General features: G+C 35.2%; 1 protein-coding gene across 1 annotated transcript in view; it reads right to left on the reverse strand.

Annotated features, from left to right (window-relative positions):
- Positions 1-24,116, reverse strand: part of acs (arcus) — a 53,253-nt gene that overhangs the window by 15,473 nt on the left and 13,664 nt on the right. The window contains exons 2-8 of the mRNA XM_073986906.1: positions 23,415-23,546; positions 23,201-23,351; positions 23,011-23,132; positions 18,859-19,085; positions 18,657-18,787; positions 18,101-18,279; positions 4,036-4,211 (exon numbers count right to left, since the gene is read on the reverse strand). Coding sequence (XP_073843007.1) covers positions 4,036-4,211; positions 18,101-18,279; positions 18,657-18,787; positions 18,859-19,085; positions 23,011-23,132; positions 23,201-23,351; positions 23,415-23,546 — 1,118 coding nt within the window. The remainder of the gene's footprint in view (positions 1-4,035; positions 4,212-18,100; positions 18,280-18,656; positions 18,788-18,858; positions 19,086-23,010; positions 23,133-23,200; positions 23,352-23,414; positions 23,547-24,116) is intronic.

The following is a 24,116-nucleotide window of genomic DNA, read 5'->3' on the forward strand; positions in this document are numbered from 1 at the left end:
AATAGAGCGCACAACACCTTCCGTATGAATTCATAACGAAAAACCATTAATAAAATATATATAGTGTCCAATCACAACGACAATCTGGATTAAATTTGTAAAATATAGCCGTAAACCCTATATCAAAAACAAGGGCTACTATTATATGTTATGATTACAGATTTCATTTATTCAGAGACTCATAGTGAAATTTGATTTGGAACATTTCTTCTTTTTACCATATCCCAAAAAAGTGAAGGATTTTGTTAGATTTTGGTCCAGTATGGAATTATGTAAAATTAACAGTCCAAAATTAAAAACAAATAATTGCATTTTAAAATATATAAATTTGTAATCTAATTTTCTTAAGAAAGTTGTAAACCTAGATATATGGTTAATTCTGAAACTCATAGTGAAATTTTGTGTAGAATGTTTCATCTTTTGACTCTTTTCACCGAGAACCAAGTTTTATATTACTTTCATGTATCAAGTCGAAAAAAGAAGTAAAAAAATTCATCCAAAAAAATTGGGACATATTTCCATGTTTTTCAACAAAATTGATAATGATATTTTCATGATATATAATAAAAATAGACACTTCTTTGGCGATTATATAAGATTTGTAGATTTGGTATATTCCGAGACCCATAGTAAAATTTTATGGCGAACAATTTTGTAGAATATTTGGATTTGATATGATCACATTTAAAGTTGTTTTTGAAAGATTTTCGAAAATGGACCAAACAGACCCTTTTGATGAACCGTACTTACTTACTTACTTAGCTGGCCCATTACAGAACATTTGTTCTATAGGCCGAACTAAGAAGAGATCTCCATTCCTCTCTATTTGTTGCTACGCACTCTGGAATACCGCGCCTTTTCATCTCATCATCCACTTGTTTGCGCCATCTATTCTTTGGCCTGCCAATTCTGCGTGCACCGCCAAGCGGTCCGTATTTATACGCCTTTTTAGCGGGTTCATCATCGCACATTCTTATGATATGGCCTAGCCAACGCAATCGCTGCATCTCGATACGTTTTACAATATTCATGTCGTTGTATAGCAGATACAGCTCGTGGTTCATGCGACGTCGATATTCACCGTCAACGCAGATTGGTCCGTAGATCTTTCGAAGAATTTTTCTCTCAAACACACCAAGCACTGCCATGTCTGCTTGCGCAAGTACCCAGGCTTCGGAGCCATACATCAGCACGGGTAGTATCAGTGTTTTGTAGAGCGTTATTTTTGTTTGACGAGATGTGGCTTTGTTTTTAAACTGCTTACTTAAACCAAAGTAGCATCTGTTGGCCAATACAATTCTTCTTTTTATTTCACAACTGATGTCGTTTGTTGTGTTTACGGAGGTGCCGAGGTAGACGAAGTCTTTTACTACCTCAATGTTATAGGAACCAACTTCCACAGTCGGTCCGAGCTCAATGGACGCATTGCGCGTCGACACCATCAACTTGGTCTTCTCACCGTTTACCGCCAGACCCACTTTAGCAGATTCTCCTTCGACCTTTATAAAGGTATCAGTTACTTCTTTTACTGATCGGCCCATGATGTCTATATCATCAGCATAAGCAAGTAACATGTGACTATTGGTGTAGATTGTGCCACTTCTTTTGACGTTTGCCTCTCGTATAACCTTTTCTAGCAGGATGTTGAAGAGGTCACACGAAAGGCTGTCTCCTTGTCTGAAACCTCTTTTGGTACCAAACTCTTCGGAGAGGTTCTTTCCTATTTTAACTGAGAACCTCGTGTCAGTTAAAGTCATTTTGCAAAGACGGATGAGCCTAGCGGGGATACCAAATTCAGACATGGCTTGGAATACCTTTGAACGCAGCGGGCTGTCGAAGGCTGCTTTATAATCGACAAAAAGGTGGTAGGTGTCGATCTGCATCTCTTGGGTCTTCTCCAGGATTTGCCGCAGGGTAAATATCTGGTCAATGGTGGACTTGCCAGGTCTAAAGCCGCATTGGTATGGTCCAATTATTTCATTGATCATAGGCTTTAGTCGTTCGCACAATATCCCTGACACGATCTTGTAGGCAATAGGGAGTAGACTTTTGCCCCTATAGATAGAGCATACAGTCTTATCTCCCTTCTTGTGGACGGGGCACAGGATACTCAGGTTCCAATCGTCGGGTACTCGCTCTTCCTGCCAGCGTGTCGCCTCCGGTTTTGAACAGCTCGGCTGGTAAGCCATCGGCCCCTGCTGCCTTATTATTCTTCAGCCGATTTATTGCTGTCTTTACCTCATCTTGGCTGGGCGGTAAACATTCAATACCATCTTCTGGGATTGGGACTGTGGTATCTTCGTCGTCTTCGCTGCTATTGGATACCAACAGATTTGAAAAATGTTCTTTCCATATCGTGAGTACACTATCTGTATCAGTTACCAAATTACCTTGCTGGTCTCTACAGGAGGATGTGCCTGTACCAAAGCCATCAGTTTGATGCTTGACTTTTTGGTCGAATTTTCGGACTTCATTCTGGTTCCTGTACATCTCGATTTTTTCACACTCCCGCTTTTCCATCTCTCTCTTTTTCCTGCGGAAAAGACGTTTTTCCTCTCTCCTTTTCTCCCTGTATTTCCCTCGTGCGCTACGCGTTGCTACGGATTGTAAAGTAGCCCTATATGCCGCATTTTTCTCTTCGGTGGCAGCACGACACTCCTGATCATACCATGAATTCCTTGGTGGAGGTCTCTGGCATCCAAGTATGGATTTTGCGGCTGTTTGCATGGAGTGGGCAATGCTTTGCCATTGCGCTGATATGTTATCGGGATGAGGAGTGCTTTGATTAAGCAATTGGGCTAGTTGAGTGGAATATGCTGTGGCTATCTGTTGTGATTGCAGCTTACCGATGTCTAACTTTCGTGTTGTGTCTGTTCGTACTTTGTTTGCTACGTTTAAGCGGGTGAGTACCTTTGCTGCAACAAGGTAGTGGTCCGAATCAATGTTTGCGCCTCGGAACGATCGTACATCCAACACGCTCGATGAATGTCTTCCATCTATCACAACATGATCAATTTGGTTTCTTGTTTTCTGATCTGGAGACAGCCAGGTGCCCTTATGTTGATGTTTCACTGTGGAGGCTTAATTTCCCGACTGTTGGGCCAAAGATATTCTCCTTTCCAATTTTGGCATTAAAATCGCCTAGAATGGTTTTTATGTCATGGGCAGGGCAACTGTCATATGTTTCTTCTAAGCGCTCGTAAAATATATCTTTGGTCTGTTCGTCCTTTTCTTCAGTGGGAGCATGAGCGCAAATAAAGCTGATGTTGAAGAATTTAGCTTTTATTCGAATTACAGCAAGTCTTTCGTTCACTGGCGAAGACTGCACCTTCTCTATAAAGAGTGCGAACATTCCAGGTGCAGATTCGCAGATCATGGTCCTTAAAACGTTTGCCGGGTTCGTCAACTTTAGAGGGGTTTGTTTTTCTTTTCTTTCGTTTTTTCATAGTAGGCTGTTTTTTCTAGGGGAGGGTTACTAGCCCGACGCCCAAACCCAAGTTTTAACGTTCTCATGGGTGAACGCGCGGCACATGTTAGCTCACTACCTCTAACGGGTGTTAAAGGCAGTTCCCCAGGTGACACCACGGGGAGGTCAGTGTCCACTTGGGTGAAAGAGGGACCAATATAAATCCTGGGCTTTGCCATGTTAAAACCGGTCAGGACCGTTGCTTGGTGTCTTCCATCCCCTACGTTTGATGAACCGTATGAGGGATAAAATTAAAAAAAAAAAATATGTCCCTCATCTTCCTCTGTAAAGCTGCCACAGACACTATGTACCTAAAATGCAAGGATTCCAAGATATCTTAACTCGAATATTTCGAAAAATGTTGAAATGGGCGGAACTTGTTCCGCCTAATTTGGTTTCTTTTCGATGTAAACTTTAAAAACGCCGATATACGTGTCTCATATTTTTAGCTCTACTTTCATAATCTACTCAGTTTTTCCCATAATTTTGAAAAAATTGAATTTTGTTGCACAGCGTAATAGATAGAATAGAATAATAATATACATATGTATGTATGTGTGTATACTTACATGTCAAAACCACGACCATAGCTCTAATAAGTAATTCATAGAGTACATGTTTCGATGTATCTTTAACACGTTTTGAGAGATACTTATTCCAAATAATATCTGCTGTTACATAACCCTGCAGTGCATATGATATCCAAGTGGTTACAGCAAATAGAATCTTTGTGACTTGAGCTAAGCTGAAAACAAATACAAAGTCAAGTTAATTAATACATATTTACTTAAATATTCAAATCTAATGGATTTCGTATATCAAGGCAACCAACTATTTATAAACAAATGCTATATAGAAATTTAGTCAAAACTACAATATTACAGTATTGTGGTTTAAGAACAAAAATTAAATTTCAACCAAGGGATAGAATACGAGTTCTTATTATTATGGTAACAATCACTTCAGATTAGGATACATATATGTATATTGACACTCACTTATACATTAGGGTTATGACTTTTTGACATTTTTCCTCAAAAATGATTTCCTGTAGCAGGGATGCATGAACTTTTGCCTATTAATCACTATGCTATCGTTTATTCCATTGAAATATAAAAAAAGTTCACGCACAAATCGATTTTAAAAAAAATAATTTTTTGAAAAAATATATGAAATGAAAAAAAATTTTTTTTCAAAAAATTATTTTTTGTTGCATGAATGAACAAATATAAGCCTACTGATAACTATAATAACGTTTATTTCATTCAAATATTAAAAAAGTTGCGAAAAAAGTCACTTTGAAAAAATTTTAAATTTTTGTTTTTTGTTAAAAAATTATATTTTTGAATAATAGCGTTTACGACATTTTTACGATTCTCAGAATTGAAGAAAAATAGTGAGAAATAAATTTTATGTAATTTTAATTATCTCATGTGGCTCTAAAGTTTATTTTCAATTAAATATCTGTTTTCAGTGACTTCAAAAAATTGTCCATAATTTTGATAAATTCAAATTTTAAAATCATTTTGTGCGTGAGGTTTTTTCACCGAATCACCTTATAATTAAGATTTTATGTAATCTTATGGCATAACTCATCACGCTATGATACAGGGATATGAGGTTGTAAAAAAGTCATAACCCTATTATACATATTTTGATGCACCAAATATGCTGTGCATGTCAAATTTCTATAAAGTTTGAAATGTATGACGGAATTTGGTCTAAAAATACATTTGCCAAATTATATTGAAATTCATATAAGTGGCATTTAATAGTACCCGTCTATTTTAGCGATTTAATTCTTTTTGTCCCATGGTGTTTTTAGACCTTCTGGGTCATATTCTGCCCGCGTTGTACCGTTGTAATAAGAGACGCGAAGACAACATTCTGCGAAAAAATTCAAAGCGATCTGAAACATGTCCTTACACTACACTTTTGCAAAAATCTATGTGAAATGTACCCGAAAAAGTATACCTACATAGCTCATATTAGATTAGATGATGCGCAAAGTTGGAACCAAATCGGTTACTCCCTTCGAGATTTATTGTACGTAAAATTTTAACGAACATTGCGCCCAAATTGGATGTAATTTGGCTTTTAGGCTTCAAAGTAATCAAGAAGCTTTTCCGTCAAAAAAAGTGGATATAGGTCCATGTTTTATAGCCCCCATATAATGGTACCAGTTCAGTTTATTTGAAATTTCTCGCCACATTTTCCTAATTAATTACGTATAATTTGGCATTTAGAATTCCTAGTCGGCAGAAAACTTCTCTACAAAAATTTTTCGAGATTGGTCCGTGATTTGGTGTAGCCTTCATGCATACCGTCCGATTTGCTAGTACAATATCGTCGGCGTCATGCTTAAGTGTTCCATACGCCATTTTTAGACGCGAAAGCTTAAACGTTTTTCAGTTATGAAATTGATATTTTAGAAACCTACAAGGTGAAAAACACATTTCAATAATCAGAAATTTAATTTTCAATTTAGAAGTTTAAAATTTTTTGAGGTAAAGATGGAAAAAATTCTTTGTCACTTTGTTCCATATGTGGTTTGTTCCAGTACTGCAAGAATCTAATAATTTTTACTATTTTTTCGATAACATAAAGGAAAAATTGTTACCGTAGTAAAAAATAGTAACTTCTTGCAAATTCTGGAGCAGAGCAATGGTGTACGGAACAAATCGAAAAAAATCGATTTTCAAGAAAAACTCTATAATTTTATATTCCAATACACATTTCTCTATATTTTTGCAAATATGTTCTTTATACTATTATTAATAATTTAAGTCAAAATTATAAATAGTTTCTTTAGTTAGCACCACGCAGTGGTGACGCAAAACTTTAAAATGCGATTATCTCAAAAAAGAGAAAAAATATTGTTCGCTTTTGTTGGAGCATGAATATCTATTTTTGTTCAAACAATTTATTTGTTTTTTTTTCAAGCATTGTAATTGCAAATCCAAAAATACCATATTTGGCTTCAAACATACAAAACAAAAACAACTTGCAAAATTCCGCAAAATTACAAAAGTCGATAACAATACCGATTATAATCTAGAATTTTTCCAAACACCATATTTAGCCCAGAACAGCTGTTACTGAAGTTGTTTATTATATATAATTCTCATCTACATTTTACACAAATAACAAGTAAGAAAAGTCTATAGTCGGACGGAGCCGACCATGGAATACCCTATACCAATATCCCTGGACAATCGCTCTCCACGGAACTTCTTTTCAATGATTGTGAAAATTTAATTATCAAATATCAGAGATGTAATGTATAATACTTATGACCAAAACCAAAAAGTTATTTAGCATGACAAAGGCATTTTTGTAGCAGGAATGGAAAATTTAGTTCACACAAACTAAAATGTAATGAAACACACTTAAGTATAGTACACATTGACAAGCAAAACTGACAGTCATCGAGGTCCATTTCGTGAATATCAAAGCCTAACTGAAAAATGTCTTTTGTAATCTCTAAATAATACCGTAAATATTGTATTTCAAACGTTTTTAGCCAAATAAAAGTTTTTATTTGCCGGAAAATCGTCCTAAAAGTACGTTGACTGTCAGTTTTGAATGATAGTGTGTACTCCCCTTTATGTAGTACTACTACTTCCGTTGTTTAACCGCTACGTTATTGAAATTCACACAAAAGTTTCAGTCCATTTTACACGCTAAGTATTATCTGATCTTCACGTTGGTTTGTACGCTTCTTCATCATAAACTCAAACTTTGTTTAAAATTTTGCGGGTTATAATTTTGACTTACAGAGCCGCTACAAAATTGATTAAAATTTTGTTTTTGGTCCATTTCATCCCCTGAACATTTCACGATCATCACCAAAAACTAATCATTTCTATTCTGGCCCGAACCCAACCTCCTTAAAAAATTCGTTACAATCGGTCCATAATTGTTTACAATTTTTAATGGACGGAAACACATCGCTAAATCGCTTTATCTCGTTGAGATATGAATTTTGGCATACCAAATAAGGGGTCTAGGACGAATATTTCGTGGTGTTATATAAACTTTTGGAGAGACAATATGTAGCATGGGATAAAAATGTGGTTCTCTACACAGAACCCATTATATATTAGGCAGTAGGCCCGTTATCTAGCAACCACTTTATTGTAATTTACATCAGAGGAAAGGTCAGTAGTTTTTCCCATATGTAGGCTACTTTGCGAAATAAATATGTCCTGAAGGAATTAAAATATCGACCAAAAATAAAATTTTTATATTTTGCATACAAAAGTAATGGTCCATTTCACCCGCTAAAGAATATCAGCTCATCATTCAAAATTGTAGGCATCTTTTTCGACATATATTCTTACCCGGTGCAAAATTTCGTGACTATTGATGTATAATTGCGACTTCTAGCGAGTTTATTATTACACTACAAACAAATAACGGAATATATTAAGCTGTAACTCTGTTATTTGATCATGCACACCAACATAATTGGCATCAATTGAAAAGTCAAGCGTTCCACTTTCATGTATATCTCACTTGTCCGGAATGTCACTTCCAGGAATTAAGATATAAGCTGTATATTACAAATTTTCACAATTTTCACACAAAAGTTTTGGTCCATTTAACCCTCAAAATATTATCCGATCGCCATTTAAAATTATTTAAAATTACGCGTTGATCGGACTATTATTGAGACCTACATAGCCGCTAGAAAATTGGATAAATATTATGTTTTTGGTCCATTTCATCCGCTTAATATTTCACGATCATCACCAATAAGAATAGGGATCTATTCTGATCTGAACCCGACCTCCATACCAAATTTCGTGACGATCGGTCCATAATTGCGGCCTGGAGCGTATTTACAATTTATAATGGACAGACGGAAGGACGGACAGACACACATCTCAAAATCGCTTTATCTCGTCGAGATATGAAGATTGGTATACCACATTGGGGGTCTCCGACGAATATTTCGCGGTGTTACATGAATTTTTACCAAAACAAACTTATAATACCCTTTTCCTTTATAAAAACAAGAATCTCATGGTGTACATACAAAAAAAGCAAAGATAAAAGAAACAAATAAAAAACGTTCAGTTCGGCCGTTTTATACCCTCCACCATAAAGTATTCTTAATTAAAACGTAATAATTAGTTTCTTTTCACAATTTTAGGTGGAAACATTTTTCGATGCCTAAATGCCAAATGCCTAAATTATCGATTCTAATCTAAAAAATGTGTTCAGCAAGGTGAAAGGTCCCGCCTATGGGGTTATATCAAAGTGTCTACCTATCTTTACAATTTTTGGTGGAAAAGTTTTATAACTGCAGCGAAGCTCAAAAATCAAATTACTGGTAGTTCCGCCAAATAATATAGCAAAGAAAAAAAATCGGGAGGTACCGTTATATGGGAGCTATGTATACTAAAACATGTATCTATGTTGACGATTTTTAGTGAAGAAGTTTCGTGACCACTGAAAATTAAAATATCAAATTACAGCTATTTCGATTTTGGTTGGAGAACTTAAGGCCTGGGTACATAAACTGCCTCGCCGGGTTGCCTTGCTTTCCTGCTTCATTTCTGGCATAAAATAAAAGAATAAAGATGGCCGAGCCAATATCGAACAAGGTTGCGCTTTTCTTCTTTATTCTTTTAATTTTGTTATGTCAGAAATGAAGCAGGAAAGCAAGGCAACCAGGCGAGGCAGCTTTACCGTTATATGGGGGGCTATACCAAAATATGGCACATGTTGACGATTTTTGATGGAGAAGTTTCCTGGCCACTGTGAACCTCAAATGTCAAATTACAGATAGTTCGGTTAAAAATTGTAGTTAAAATTCACAAAATATCGAAAGTCGGGAGGTACCGTTATATGGGGGCTATACCACTGAAAAACTCAAATGTCAAATTACAGCTAGTTCGGTTACAAATTTTAGCTAAAATTTTCAAAATACCGAAAATCGGGAGGTACCGTTATATTATCGAACTTGACGTGCCTGCAAACAAAAGACGCATCTTCCCAAAATTTTGGCGTCCTATCTCCTTTTTTGTGGATGCTAGAGTGATTGCCACAGACGAGACGACGGACATACATAGACGCATCGACGGACATACATAGATCAACTCAGAATTTTATACTGATCAAGAATATATATACTTTATAGGGTCGCAAATGATTATTTCAATGCGTTACAAAAACAAACTTAATATACCCTTCAAACTATGGTGGAGGGTATAAAAAACAAAGATAAGAGGAACTCTCATACAAACAAAACTCATGAAAAAATGTTTTTTCTCCACGCCTCCCCTTGGTATACCAAAATTCATAGATAAAGCGGTTTTGAGATGTTTGTCCGTCTGTGCATTAAAAATAGAAATCACGCTACAAGCCGCAGTTATGGACCAATCTTCACGAAATTTTGTATGGAGTTCAGGTTCAGACTAGAGATGGGCGTGCGCCTAAAAAATTAGGCACTAACATGCACGAACACGGACCAAAATTTTTATGCAAACTCACGCACAAACACGGCGTTTTTCGAGAAGGCACGAACACGCACACTCACGCACGAAATTACAAAAAAAGAGAAATAGGTGTACATTTATTTGTTCAAAAAATATTCATATTTACTTCTAATTTTTAAATGGTTTTATTTAGCTCACCCCGTTTGTTTTATTATTTACTAGCGGACCCGGCGAACTTCGTCTCGCTATTAAGGAATAAAATTTCATACAAAAACTCAATTTTCGATTTTTCCAATTTTCCGACTTTTCCAGAGAGATGTTCCAAAATTTTCTTCCGTAAAGACTTTCTCCTCGAAAATACGAATAACTGACAAAAAAATTTACAGAAATCGGCCTAGCCGTTCTCATTTTATGAATTACTATACATTTTTTACACCATTTTTATATATATAATAGATTCTTGGGTCAAATTTAGTAATTCAAATTTCACCCTCTTCCTGTCAACCGATTAATCTGAAATTTTGTATACACTTTGGATTTTGGTGACAATACAATTATGTTTATTCATTATCATTATAAATTCAAGATGGCCGCCGCTACAAAATGGCGGATAACGTAGGTTTTATCAATCCCATCAATATGGGTATCAAATGAAAGGGCTCAACAAGCAGAATACAATATACTATAAAAAATTGAAATCCAAGATGGCGGCCGCTACAAAATTGCGGATAACGTAGGTTTTATCAATCCCATTATTATGGGTATCAAATGAAAGGGCTCAACAAGCAGAATACAATATACTATAAAAATTGAAATCCAAGATGGCGGCCGCTACAAAATGGCGGATATCGTAGGTTTTATCAATCCCATCAATATAGGTATCAAGGCTCAACAAGCAGAATACAATATACTATAAAAAATTGAAATCCAAGATGGCGGCTGCTACAAAATGGCGGATAACGTAAGTTTTATCAATCCCATCAATATGGGTATCAAATGGAAGTGCTCAACCAGTAGAATACAATGTACTATATAAAATTAAAATCCAAGATGTCGGCGTCAGCGATATACACAAATGACGGCGTCAGAAACGCCTGAGGAATATGAAGCCAGGTTAAAAAAGCAACGTGAGCGATACACACAGATGTGTGTTGCCTTTAATACTATCATGGACTTCTACAATACATAAAATGCAGGCCAGCACTGTGGATCACGCAGTCGTATACTTAGGTGCGAAACTGTTTGAAGAAGGTCAAGCCTACGTGGCTCTTAGTAGAGTAAGATCTTTGCAGGGACTACGTATAGAGGAGTTGGACTGCAATAAACTAACGGGCAAGAAAACTTGCAATAATGAAGCACTAAATTAATTAAACAGAATGCGAAATAAAAACTAAAAACTAGAAAATAAAAATAGGCAAAAAAACTTTTTAAGTTAAACGGTTCTATGTTAAGCATACATTGCAATGTTTAAGATAAATGTACTAAAAACCAAAAAATAATAAAATAGATACAGTCGTGGGAATTATAAACATATGCATAGACTAGACTAAAATAAAACCGTGGGGCACGTCAATTGTCTACAATCGTTGATTAAAATATTTGTTTTGTAATGTTACACTATAATTAGGCAGTTGTTCAACAGACAACGATGGACGTGTGATAAGTAGGGCTAGAATGTGGAAACAAGCTAGCAAGCTGGATTATAAGCGAGTTTTAGGGTTTCATAGTGGTGAGCGAGTAGTACTTTGTCGATTAAAGACAAACTACGAACAGTGAAACGATTCCTCGCCAGCCAGCAGTGTGAATGTCCAACGATAAACTAGTTGAAACACCTCTTTTATTTACATGGAGTGTATAACTATTGGAATTTCCATGAGCAAGAAAATAGTAAGTAATTTCCTCACCGTCTGCGGCCAACTGCCTAACGACGAATTAAATGATTCTTCTATCGCACATTAAGTCGATAATTTGTAGACAATTGACGTGCCCCACGGTTTTATTTTAGTCTAGTCTATGCATATGTTTATAATTCCCACGACTGTATCTATTTTATTATTTTTTGGTTTTTAGTACATTTATCTTAAACATTGCAATGTATGCTTAACATAAAACCGTTTAACTTAAAAAGTTTTTTACCTATTTTTATTCTTTTCTTACTTAATTTCTATTATTATTTAAAAACATTATTTTGTCCAAGTTAGAACTCAAAAGTCTAGTACGTCTTTCGTTGAGAATATTTCCAGCCGTGGAAAAAAATCTGTCGCTCGTTGCTGAGCTGACGGGTATAGCCAAAATCTTCCTGGCTAATTGTTTTAAATATTTTTGATTAGACTGTTTCCAATAGTTTAAAACAACAGTCTGGCTAGATACATACGGCACTCGATAATATGTATCAATTTCTGTATCAACTGGAGACTTTTTCATTTTTCGTCTTTTTGAAATTTTGATCCAAAAACTCTAAAAATTCGTGTAAATGTGGCATTGTAATATCCTGATCATCCATAGACTAATAAACGAGTAATGTGATTGATTCATCAACGCCCATACGAAACGGCTGAAGCTAGAAACTTGAAATTTTGGGTGAGTGTTGCTCTTGGTCCGAAGGTGTCAGATAAGGATGAGTTTTTGAAATTCGAACTAGAACGGTACGAAAAGTGCTAAAAGATACTAAATTTAGTACCAATTTTATAAATTGAAAGGATATAGCTAGAATCTTGAAATTTGTTATGGGAATCAAGGTTGGGAAGTAGCGTTGATATTAAGAAATGGTTTGGGAAATTTTTACTTATGTTTGGTTGAACGGATAAAGCAGGAAACTTGAAATTTGGAATTAAAATTGCAGTTGGAGTGTAGAATAGATGTAATTGTAGTTTTTTGAGGTAGTTTTGGAAATTCGTATTAATGTATACGAAAAGTACTAGATGGTACTAAATTTGGTACAAATTGGATTTGGTTTAACGACAAGAGCGGAAACCTAAAATTTTGGAATTAATATTGCTGCTAGAGTGTAGAATAGATATAGTTGTAGTTTTTTGAGAAAATTCGTACTTATGTATACGAAAAGTACTAAATGGTACTAACATTGTTAAAAAATTTGATTTGGATAAACAGATAAAGCTGGCATCTTCAAATTTGGAATTATACTTAATCTACAGGATTGGCATATGTGGGTAGGTTTAGAAATTCGTACTTATGTGTACTAAATGGTATTAAATTTGGTACAATTGGGCTGGAACCCTGAAATTTGAAATTATGATTGCTGTTGGAGTGTAGGATAGATGTATGGAGTTAGTTTCGGAAATTCGTGTGTACGGTAAGTACTAAATGGTACTAAATTTGGTAAAAAATGGATTTGGGTGAACGGATAGAGCTCAATGCCTTAAACCTGGAACAAAGATTGATGAAGGATTTAGATAGTTTTGAAAATTCCTACTTATGTGTACGGAAAGTACTAAATTGGTACAATTTGGAATTGGGTGAAAGTATTAAACTGGTATCCTGAAATTGGAATTAAGATCTTGGTATTAAGATTACTGCTGGAGTGTAGAATTGGGATATGGAGGTAGTGTTGGAAATTCGTACTTATGTGTACTAAATGGTACTAAATTTTGTACAATTTGAATTTGGGTGAATGGTTAGAGCTGGTCATTTTGGAAATTGCTACTTATGTGTGCGAAAGATACTAAATTTTGTATTGGCTGTAAAGAAAGTTTTTGAAATATGAACTATATTATTACGAAAGGTACCAAATGGTACACCCAATACATCGTAAATGATGTTAGCTGGCCGGGGAATCGAACCCACGACCTTCAGCGTTCAAGGCGGGTGCGCATACCATTGCATCACGGTGGCACTCGTGGAATAAGTGTGGGATATATTCTCGAAATTTGGTAACATGAGTCATGTTGAGATAATGAGGTCGTTTTGGAAATATAAGTACTATAAGCATACGGAAAGTAATAAATGGTACTAAATTGGGTACAACTTGGATGAAAGGATAAGGCTGGAATTCTGATATTAGGGTCACTGCTGGTGATTTTGAAATAGGTACTATAAATTTGCAAATTTAGGATTATGAAATTTGGAATAAATGTCACCGATGATGTGTTTGGTATTAATACGAACGTATTTGAATTCGAGTCTTACAGAAACTCGCAATAAGTGCACGAAAAGTATTAATTTTATACCATTAGTATTAAACGCATTTTAAACATGCACTTAAAACAGGTGTTTTGGGAATTTACGTCATTCATTTGACAGTATTGTATGGAACTGACAAGTTAAATGATGCATGTTTTATAAAACATGTTAATGCTTGGTTTACATTTACGAAATCCATTCGATTTCAACTGTCAATTCCTTTGCGTATACGTCAAATGAGAATTGAGTTAGTCAGCTATGCACTCAATTTTTAAAATGACAATAACTATAAATTTTTAAACTATTTTATCTGGTAAAATACAATTTTAATTGGCCGGATCTACATACTCATTTAAAAATATTCAACAAAATATTGAAATTTCCGTAAGGGCGACACCTACAAAAAACAAGCACACTAAAATTTCTCTGTCTATACATGTATTAGTCTATGCTCATTATTACAAAACTCTATGTTCTCACTTTGTATATCAAGTAACATTGTTTTTACATTAGCTAATAAAAAAGTCCATCTCATTAAACGGCGGAAATAAAAACGTCCCTATAAGATGTGTCACGTTGGTACAAAGCGTTTAAGCAATGATTGTTTAGTTTTTGCTTTCAAATCTTTCATGAATTGAGAGCCAATAGCATCAATTGAGCAGATTTTCAAAAGTTTTTAAGGCCTCGACATATAAGAAGCATGGCATTCTTGCTTAAGTCATATCTGGTAAATGACTAAAGACCAAGTTCGACCTAATTCAAATGTGATTCTGAAATCGTTTTATTAGGTCGAACTTTGTCTTTAGTCATTTACCAGATATGACTTAAGTAAGAATGCCATGCTTCGTATGTGTCGAGGCCTTTAGTTTTCCGAGCTTAATTTTTCGGAAAACTCTTTGAATATTTTATGAAAACCCAGTAGAGGTTCTAGCAATGAAAACATTAAGTCAAGATATACGATCCAACTCATTCTTTTGTTGATCATCATATCATTCTGGACTTGGTATATGCTCTCAAGCATAATATATGTTGAATTCCAAAATGTTCTTGTTCTTGTTTTAACATTTTCGACATTTTGTTGCTTCTCTCATGAGCAAAACAAATGGCAAACAAACGTCATCTTTTTTCACTCATACTCTGGCCTCTAAATAGCAAAACGGTGATAAGTACCAGACTACAAAAACGAAGCAAATAATTTTAGGAATATTTTGTCCGGTTTTATATCCTTGTTTGATTTTTGTGTTTAGTATGGTCTCTTGCACGGCTTCTAAAGGGAGACCAAAAATTTAGCACGATCGTGTCACATAGTGCAGATCGTGTTTAGTCGTTTCGTGCAAAACCGTGTTGAATAAAAATACACGATCACGCACGGCCAAAAATGTATTCCGGCACGACAAGTACAAACACGGCGTTTTTCGAGAAGGCACGAACGCGCACTACTCACGGCACGACACGCGCCCTCCTCTAGTTCAGACCAGTTTTGTAGCGAATCTGTAGGTCGCAATGGTAGTCTGATCGGCACGAAATTTTATGTAAGGTTTGGGTTTACGACAGGGAAGTAGCATGCCATTTAAATTGATGATCAGATAATATTTAGCGGGTTAATTGGACCAGAATATATCGATGAATTCCCATTTTATACCCTCCACCATAATATGGAGGGTAGAATTTGTCATTCCGTTTGTAACACATCGAAATATTCATCGGAGACTCTATAAAGTATATATATTCTTGATCAGGGTAAAATTCTAAGATACAGCTCGCAATTTTTAAGATAGAGCTTCGTAATTTGGTATAGAACTTTCTATTAATCCTAGGATGTTTGGTATTGCAAATGGGCTATCCAATTTTAATATAGCCCTCATAGAATGGTACCATCCGATTTTCGGTATTTCAAAGGTTTTAGCCTCATTATCACACCGAAATTGCTGAAATTTAGTACTTAGTCTTCGTTGGGGGTATAAAACTTCCCCCAAAAATTTGTCGGTATAGGTCCCGATTATCGGCATTTTGAAGGTTGTGGCCACAATAATCCACAGAAATGACTGAAATTTGATATTTAATCTTCATTTGGGGTAATAAACATTACATATGAAATTTGTCGGTATAGGTCCACGCCTTTATATAGCCCCCATAGAACGTACCTCACGGGTTTCGTTGTTTTGGAGGTTGTGGCCTCAAATTCCTCAGAAATGGCTGATAATTAGTCTTCGTCGTGGGTATAAAACTTTCCCCCAGAAACCTGTCGGCACAGGTCTACGCCTTAGTATAGTCCCCATAGAACGGTACCTTGGTCTTCATTTGGGGTATTAAACGTTCTATATGAATTTTTGTTGGTATAGGTCCCCGCCTTTATATAGCCCCCATTGAACGGTGTCACTCGATCTTCGGTATTTTTAAGGTTTTAGCCTCATTATCACCCTGAAAATTTGGTACTTAGTATTCGTTGGGAGTATAAAACTTTCTCCCAGAAATGTGTCGGTATATGTCCACGCCTTCATATAGCTCCCATAGAACGGTACATCCTGATTTTCGGCATATTTAGGGTTGTGGCCACAGCAACCCACCGAAATGAATGAAATTTGGTATTTAGTCTTCAATGGAGTTATAAACTATTCCAGAAGAGAATTATCAGTTAGAGTTGGGTAATCTAGTTCCTAGTTCCTTGTACTAGTTCCAAAACGTATAAGTAACATCCTGAAATATAACGTGTGATAGTAAGTATACGCAGTTTGTTCAAAGAAAAATGTGGGCCATTGGAACTGCGAAGTAAACTAGATAGTTCCATATAGTTCCTTTGGCACAACTCTATTATCAGTATAGATAAGCCGGTTCATATATCCTCCATAGAAGCATACCTCTTGGTTTTCAGTATTTTGAAGGTTTTACCTAAATGTTGGAAATTTGGTACTTAGTCTCCTTTGAGTCTAAAAACTTTCCGCCAGAAATTGGTAGGTATATATATAGCCAAAATGGTCCATCGGCCTATTACGAAATAATGAAAATAATATATAACGAGTCGCAATCATACATACATAAATATATTCCCACAACATCCCCAAAGGAACAAGGGAGACTTCGCAATCATATAAATAAAATCCGCGCAAAACTAGTGCCCAGTAAAAGTGGTGTAGGGTATCACATGGTCAGCCCCGTCCGACTATAGCACTCTTTTACTTGTTATCTATATTTCCTATCTGAATTGACTGTTGGCATTTGAGGTTTCCAGTAATCAACCAGACCGATTTCAAATTTTAAAGTTTTCAGACCGAATTAGTTATAATTTTGTATTGGTGGTTTCAAACTACTTTACCACCTAGAATTGTGGACCGAGGATCTAGCTACAAGCGATTTGATGTATTTTTAAGTTTAAATCTATATTTTTCACCTGAATTTGCTTTAATTGGTGATTAGACTCCCAACGAGCACAAAATTTTGCTAGCACATGTTGTGGACGTTGATACTTTCGTAATAGAAAGAAAACTTATATCTTCACTTTAGTTCAGAATATTTTACGGTGGAAGGTAAAAACCGAAGTTAATGCTTATTACTTGTTCTTTACAAAATAAGAAATCATAGAAAAAATTGAGTCCTGTTTTGTTTTGTTGCAAATGCAAACATCACAACATTTTGTTTATATCCTTGCTTTGAAGAATTCCATTTCTCTGCTCTTGTTATTGAAGTTGTGGTACGTGCTTCAACAAAAATGGATCCATCATTAGGTTCCAATATAAATTATATGTTTGCTTGCTTCGTAGTTAATTTATTTTTCTAGGAAAAGGCATAGAATTTCCAGAATAGATATTTCTTCCTAACCCGGCAAAAAGATAAAAGGATTTTTCACAACGCAGATATTAAATGATTCTCCCATTCTCCCGCCTCCACTGATAAGTAATTCAAAATAAAGTCCTACCTTATTTACTTTTCACAGCTAATAACGTATAATAAGCATCTATATTCAGTCTTATAACTGAATTTGAGAATCTCCTGGATTTTATCTTATTTAATTTAATTATCCTTTTTCACTTTCCGTGGAAAATAAACTTACATTTGTTCTTGTGGTATATTCAATGTTACACTGCCCAAAGCTTCATCACCATAACGCCAATAACCGAAAAATCCCAAAGTAATGTACAACGTTAGGACAATCAGCATTCCCATATTCATGATACCAAATGGTCTCAAATAGGCTTTTGGCGTGGCCATATTTTCTTCAATGGCAAGTATCTGTAAATAAAGACGAATTAGTAGGAACAGCCAAATTAAACAAAAATATTTTGTAGATTGACAAAGTAAAAACACGACAACAAAACCAACAACAACAACAGCTAAATATTCCAACAAATGAAAAAAAAAACAGTCAGTTCAAGGAAACCAAACAAAGCATAAATTGTTCGGGCTAATTAATTGAAACTGTCACTGCCAAAACAAAAACGAAAACATTGAAAACAACGTAGCATCACACAATTTAATATTGTCTTTTGAATGTTTTAATAATCTTAATTGTTTTGTGGTTTTCAATTTAATGAGGCTGTCGTTTCTAATTTATGAGTTATGCAGACAGAACTCTTCCTCCTCCTCCTCTCTTGGCATAATTTACTTACCACACCAACAGCTTCCAAGGCAAAAAGTACGGTACCAAAGAATATCGGCAATTTTGAAATGGCTTCGGCTGCTTTACGCTCCGACAGTGGTGGTAGTTCATCAAATATATAATATAGAATTACACCAAAACCTTTTTGTGTGGAGAAAATTTAATTTTAATAGGCATATTATTGCTTTGCGGCTTAGGAGTACCTTACTTACCAACCAGCAGCAAAATGTTGGCAAATGACGAAAACGGCGCCAGAAGTTTCAAATTTCTTATGCTGAATATCAAAAACAATGGCACCAGCACAAAACACATGTGGATTCGCAGGTCCAATACTACCAAATGTTCATCGACAATTTGTTTAATACTCTCGGCGATGAAAACAACATAAACACAACAAATGCCAAAATGATAGAATGCCAAGAAACCGTCCACAAAGGGTCTGAAAATACAAACTGAAATATTAACTTTGTACCTTTTTAAGGCTTTTCTTAACACGAAGAAAACAAACGTGTTGTTTCTCTCATAATTGGCCTAGACCGATGTCACTCAAGAAGAGGACATAACAAATTGCGAATGTATTGTAATAATTGGCAATTTTTTTGCAACTTCATTATTTTTTATTTAATATTTTCTGGTTTATTTTTTCTGGATGGATGTTTTTCTAAACAACTAACAATTAATTAGACTCTGTCTGTCCACAGGATTGAAAAACACTTTTTTATACCCTCCACCATAACATATAATTATATTTGTCATTCCGTTTGTAACACATCGAAATGTTCATCGGAGACCCTATAAAGTATATATTCTTGATCAGAGTTAAATTCTAAGTTGATATAACCATGTCCGCCCATCCGTCCGTCTATTGAAATCATGATACAGCTCGCAATTTTTAAGACAGAGCTTTGTAATTTGGTATAGAAGTTTATATTACTTCTAGGATATTTGGTATTGCAAAGGATCTAAGGATATAGCCCCCATAGAACGGTACCACCCGTTTTTCGGTATTTTGAATGTTTTAGCTTCATTATAACATAAAAATTGCTAATATTTGGTGTTTAGTCTTCGTTCGGGGTGTAAAATAAGTCCACACCTTAATATTGACCCCATACAACGGTACCTCACGATTTTCCGTATTTTAAAGGTTGTGGCCACAATATTCCACCGAAATTTGGTATATGGTCTTCATTTGGGGTATTAAACGTATCATATGATATTTGTCGGTACAGGTTCACGCATTCATATAGCCCCCATAGAATGGTACCTCCCGATTTTCAGTATTTTCAAGGTTATGACCATAATAATCCATCGAAATGGCTGAAATTTGGAATATAGTCTTAGTTGGGGATATTCAACTTTCCCCTCTAAGTATGCCGGTATAGATCAACAACTTCAAATAGCCCTCATAGATCGTGTATTTAGTCTTCGCTGGGGGTGCAAACTTTCCACCTAAAATTTGTAGGTATAGGTTAGCGCCTTCATATATCCCCCATAGAACTGTACCTCCCGATTTTCGGTATTTTGAAGGTTGTGCCTTCAATGTTTCACCGAAATGGCTGAAATTTTGCATTTAGTCTTCGTTTGCGATATGTAGCTTTCTCCTCTAAATATGTCGGTACAGGTCCACGCCTTCATATTGCCCCCATAGAACTGTACCTCCCGATTTTCGGTATTTTGATGGTTTCGTCCTCAATATCCCACCGAAATGACTGAAATTTGGTATTTAGTCTCAGTTTGGGGTGCAAAACTTTCCACCTGAAATTTGTCGGCATATGTCCCCGTCTTTATATAGGCCCCGTAGAACGGAAACCCGATTTTCTGTATTTTGAAGGTTGGGGCCTCAATATCTCACCGAAATGGCTGAAATTTGGTATTTAGTATTCATTGAGGCTATACAACTTTCCAACTGAAAGTTGCCGGTATGGGTTCACGCCTTCTTATAGGCCCCATAAAACGACACCTCCCAATTTTCGGAATTTTAAAGGTTTTAGCTTCATTAACACACGGAAATAGCTGAAATTTGGTATTTAGTCTTTGGTGGGAGTTGTAACACTTTCTACTTGAAATTTGTCCGTATACGTTTTCATATACCTCATAAAACAGTACCTCCTGATTTTCGGTATTTTGAAGGTTGTGGCCTCAATACCCCACCAAAATGTCAGAAATTTGGTATTTAGTCTTAGTTGGGGGTATAAAGCTTTCCACCAGAAATTTGTCGGTTCAGGTTCTCATCTTCATATAGCCCTCATAGAACGGTACCTTCCGATTTTCCGTATGTATTTTGACTATTGTGACCTCAATTTGGTATGTAGTCTTCTTTGTCCCTCAAAATTTTCGGTATTTTGAAGATTTTGGCTCCAATATCCCAACGAAATGGTAAATTTGGTATTTAGTCTTAGTTTGGGGCATAAAGCTTTTCATTAGAAATTTGTCGGTGTTTTAAAAGTTTTATCCACATTATACAAACGGAATAACTGTAATTTGGTATTTAGTATTCACTTAAGGTACAAGACATTTATGCAGTTACAAAACATCCCTTGCAAAAAATCAGACAGTATAGGTTCATATTTTGGTATAGCCACATATAAGCGTAGCTACCATTTAAAATTTTTGAAGATTTTAGTCACATTTTTCTACCGAATTGGTCGTCACTTGGATTTTTGTTTTCCCAGAAAATAGAAACTGACTCGCAAACAAACTGTAAATATACAACCAGGATTAAATTTAGCCGCTATTGCCGAATTACTAGATTTAAATTAAAGGTGCTTACACCTGGGAAATTCTTGCGGATTCTGAAACTTTGTTCATAGATGAGAAAAATCAAAAAAACAAAAAAAAATCGCCGGAGACATTTTCAAATAAATCGCGGTCAAAGTTCGCGTATTTAGAGCATTTTTAGGTTTTCACGATTTTGCTTGGAAACCACGAGTCCTATCGTTATGCGACTAAAAAAAATGTTGTAGCATTGAAAATTCTCTACAAAATTGATCTTTATGACTTTTTCCTATGATTTTTGAGATATTGAAGTTCAAATTGGGACAATGGACTGACTGTATCGTCTTCATATAAAACAATGCCATGACGGCAATTTCCCAACTTAAACTTATGTATCTAAAAAATAGTACAGCCTATCAACAAATCACACAATCAATCTTGTAGAGAATTTTCACAGCTATAAGATTTTCTCAGGTCCCATCTCGATAAGACTTGCCGTATTTATGCAAAAACGCGTAACCTTAGCAAAAAAACTTAAAAATGTAACCTGAGCTTCTTTATCTCAAAAATGGTACAACCTGGGAACAAATCATTAACGTCACTCCTCTAGAGCATTCTCACAGCTACAACATTTTCTTTAGCTCCATTTCGATAGGACTTGCAGTTTCCAAGCAAAATCGGAAAAGATAAAATAAACCTATAAATGTGAACTTTGACCGCGACATATTTAATCCCTTCATCGATTTTTTCTTGTTTTTATATTTTTCTTATCTATCAACATTGCTGTTTCAGAATCCACAAAAACATCCCAGATGTAAGCTGTTTTCACTTAAATTTAGTTAAGGCGCTCGTGTATGATATTGTTTTATATGGAGGCGATACAGTTAGACCATTGTCCCAATTTGAACTTCAATATGACAAAAATGGTAAATCCTAGGAACAAATCATTAACGACAATCTTATAGGGAATTTTTACTGCTACAACATTTTCTTTAGTCCCATTATGATACGGCTCGGTGGTTTCCAAGCATAATCGTGAAAACCTAAAAAAGCCCCAAAAACGTGAACTTTGACCGCGATTTATTTGAAAATCCCTCCGGCGATTTTTTTGTGTTTTGATTTTTCTCATCTATGAACATTGTAGTTTCAGATTCCGCAAAAACTTAAATTAAATTAAGGCGCACCGTGTTGCATGTATTTCGAGAGTTTTTTTTGTCAAATTTTGCCAGGAGTTCTAAAGCTCAGTTCGAAAAATTGTTAATATTTATCCATGTTTTGGGAATAATTCCGACGACGCCCCATATGAGCACTTTTGAAGGGAGTATTATCAGTTGGGATATACTACTCGTACAATAAGAGGTAGAGCTTAGTATTTTCATAAAAGAAAAGAAACTAATTGTTCTTATTCACTTCAATACAGTTCGTGGTAGAGCTTATTAAAAGGTCGGCCTGAGCGAACTTAACAGCGTTCTTAATTGTTTTAGCTAAATCGGAACGGCCAATTATTCACAAAATGTCCATTATTGTCCTTTATTCTTTTACATCCGATAATCTATACTCGAATACCACTCCTTCCCTCTCCCACTAAACCTCTTACTAATTTTGATTTATATAATAAATGTATAATGCAAAAACAATAATAAACTTACGTGGCAATCGGCACAATGCACTTAAAGAAAGGTGGCCCCTCTTTGAATCCCAATGTCATGGCTTCAGAAAATGTTAAATATGGCACACGTTTACGTTTACATAGCTCGTACATGGAGTTAATCTGTTAAATGATACACAAATAAAAAGTTTAAAACAAATATTTCTCTTCTTAAGTTATCTCTTACTTACCAAAATGTGCAAACAATGGACAGCTAGAAAGCCTACAACGGCAGTCAATATGAGACCATTTACATAACCGGCATTGGCAAAGGCACTTGGCATGGCCAGTACCCCAGTACCAATACTGGCCTTAAGAAAATGGGCAAAGGTTTGGTTGTTACTAAAACAAAAACAACAAATAGTTTAATAATTGTCACATCATAAGACCAATTTGAAAACTTACGTTGTGGGATTCTTAACATTACGATGTTCATGTGGATCATAATCATCGTTATCAAGATTTTGAACACTTTTATTTACTTGCTTTAGCGAAAGATCCGGCGTTGAATCAACAATATTTTGTTGGGATTCAGTTCTAAAAACAAACAAAAGAAATGAAAAGAAAAGAAATGAAAATTAAAGTATTTAGTCAAAAGAATGTTATCATACATATTTTTATTGGCCTTTAATTTATGATGTTGTGGCCGTAAATCAAAATTACCTAATTTGTTTAAGAAATTTGTTTGGTTCTTTTATTTAAGCTTTATGGTGGATGACATAGCGATAGCCCAAATCAATTGCCCAGCTTTTTTCCAACACTTAAAATACTACTGTGTTTGTTTATGTGTGGCATATTGAAATAAAAAATAAATCTCATAATTAACTAATTAGCCAAATATTGTTTAATGCCCACAAACGAAAAATTATATTTGTTTGAATTTACATCGGCTTAAATCAAATAATGAATGTCATTAAAAAAAACAAAAACTCTGCAAAGAGCGATCTAATTAACATGTGTTATTTATTGATGAATCAAATAAATATTTTGTATAATTGTGGCAGGGAATGAACCTCTCATTTAAAACGCATACATATCGTCACCATCAATGCCCGAAGTCGTAACCCACATGAAAATCTAAATTCGCTTTTTGATGAAATCTGATAC

Source organism: Musca autumnalis, unplaced genomic scaffold (assembly GCF_047663935.1).
Source record: "Musca autumnalis isolate F117 unplaced genomic scaffold, ASM4766393v1 scaffold_4, whole genome shotgun sequence".
NCBI classification, from domain to species: Eukaryota; Metazoa; Arthropoda; class Insecta; order Diptera; family Muscidae; genus Musca; species Musca autumnalis.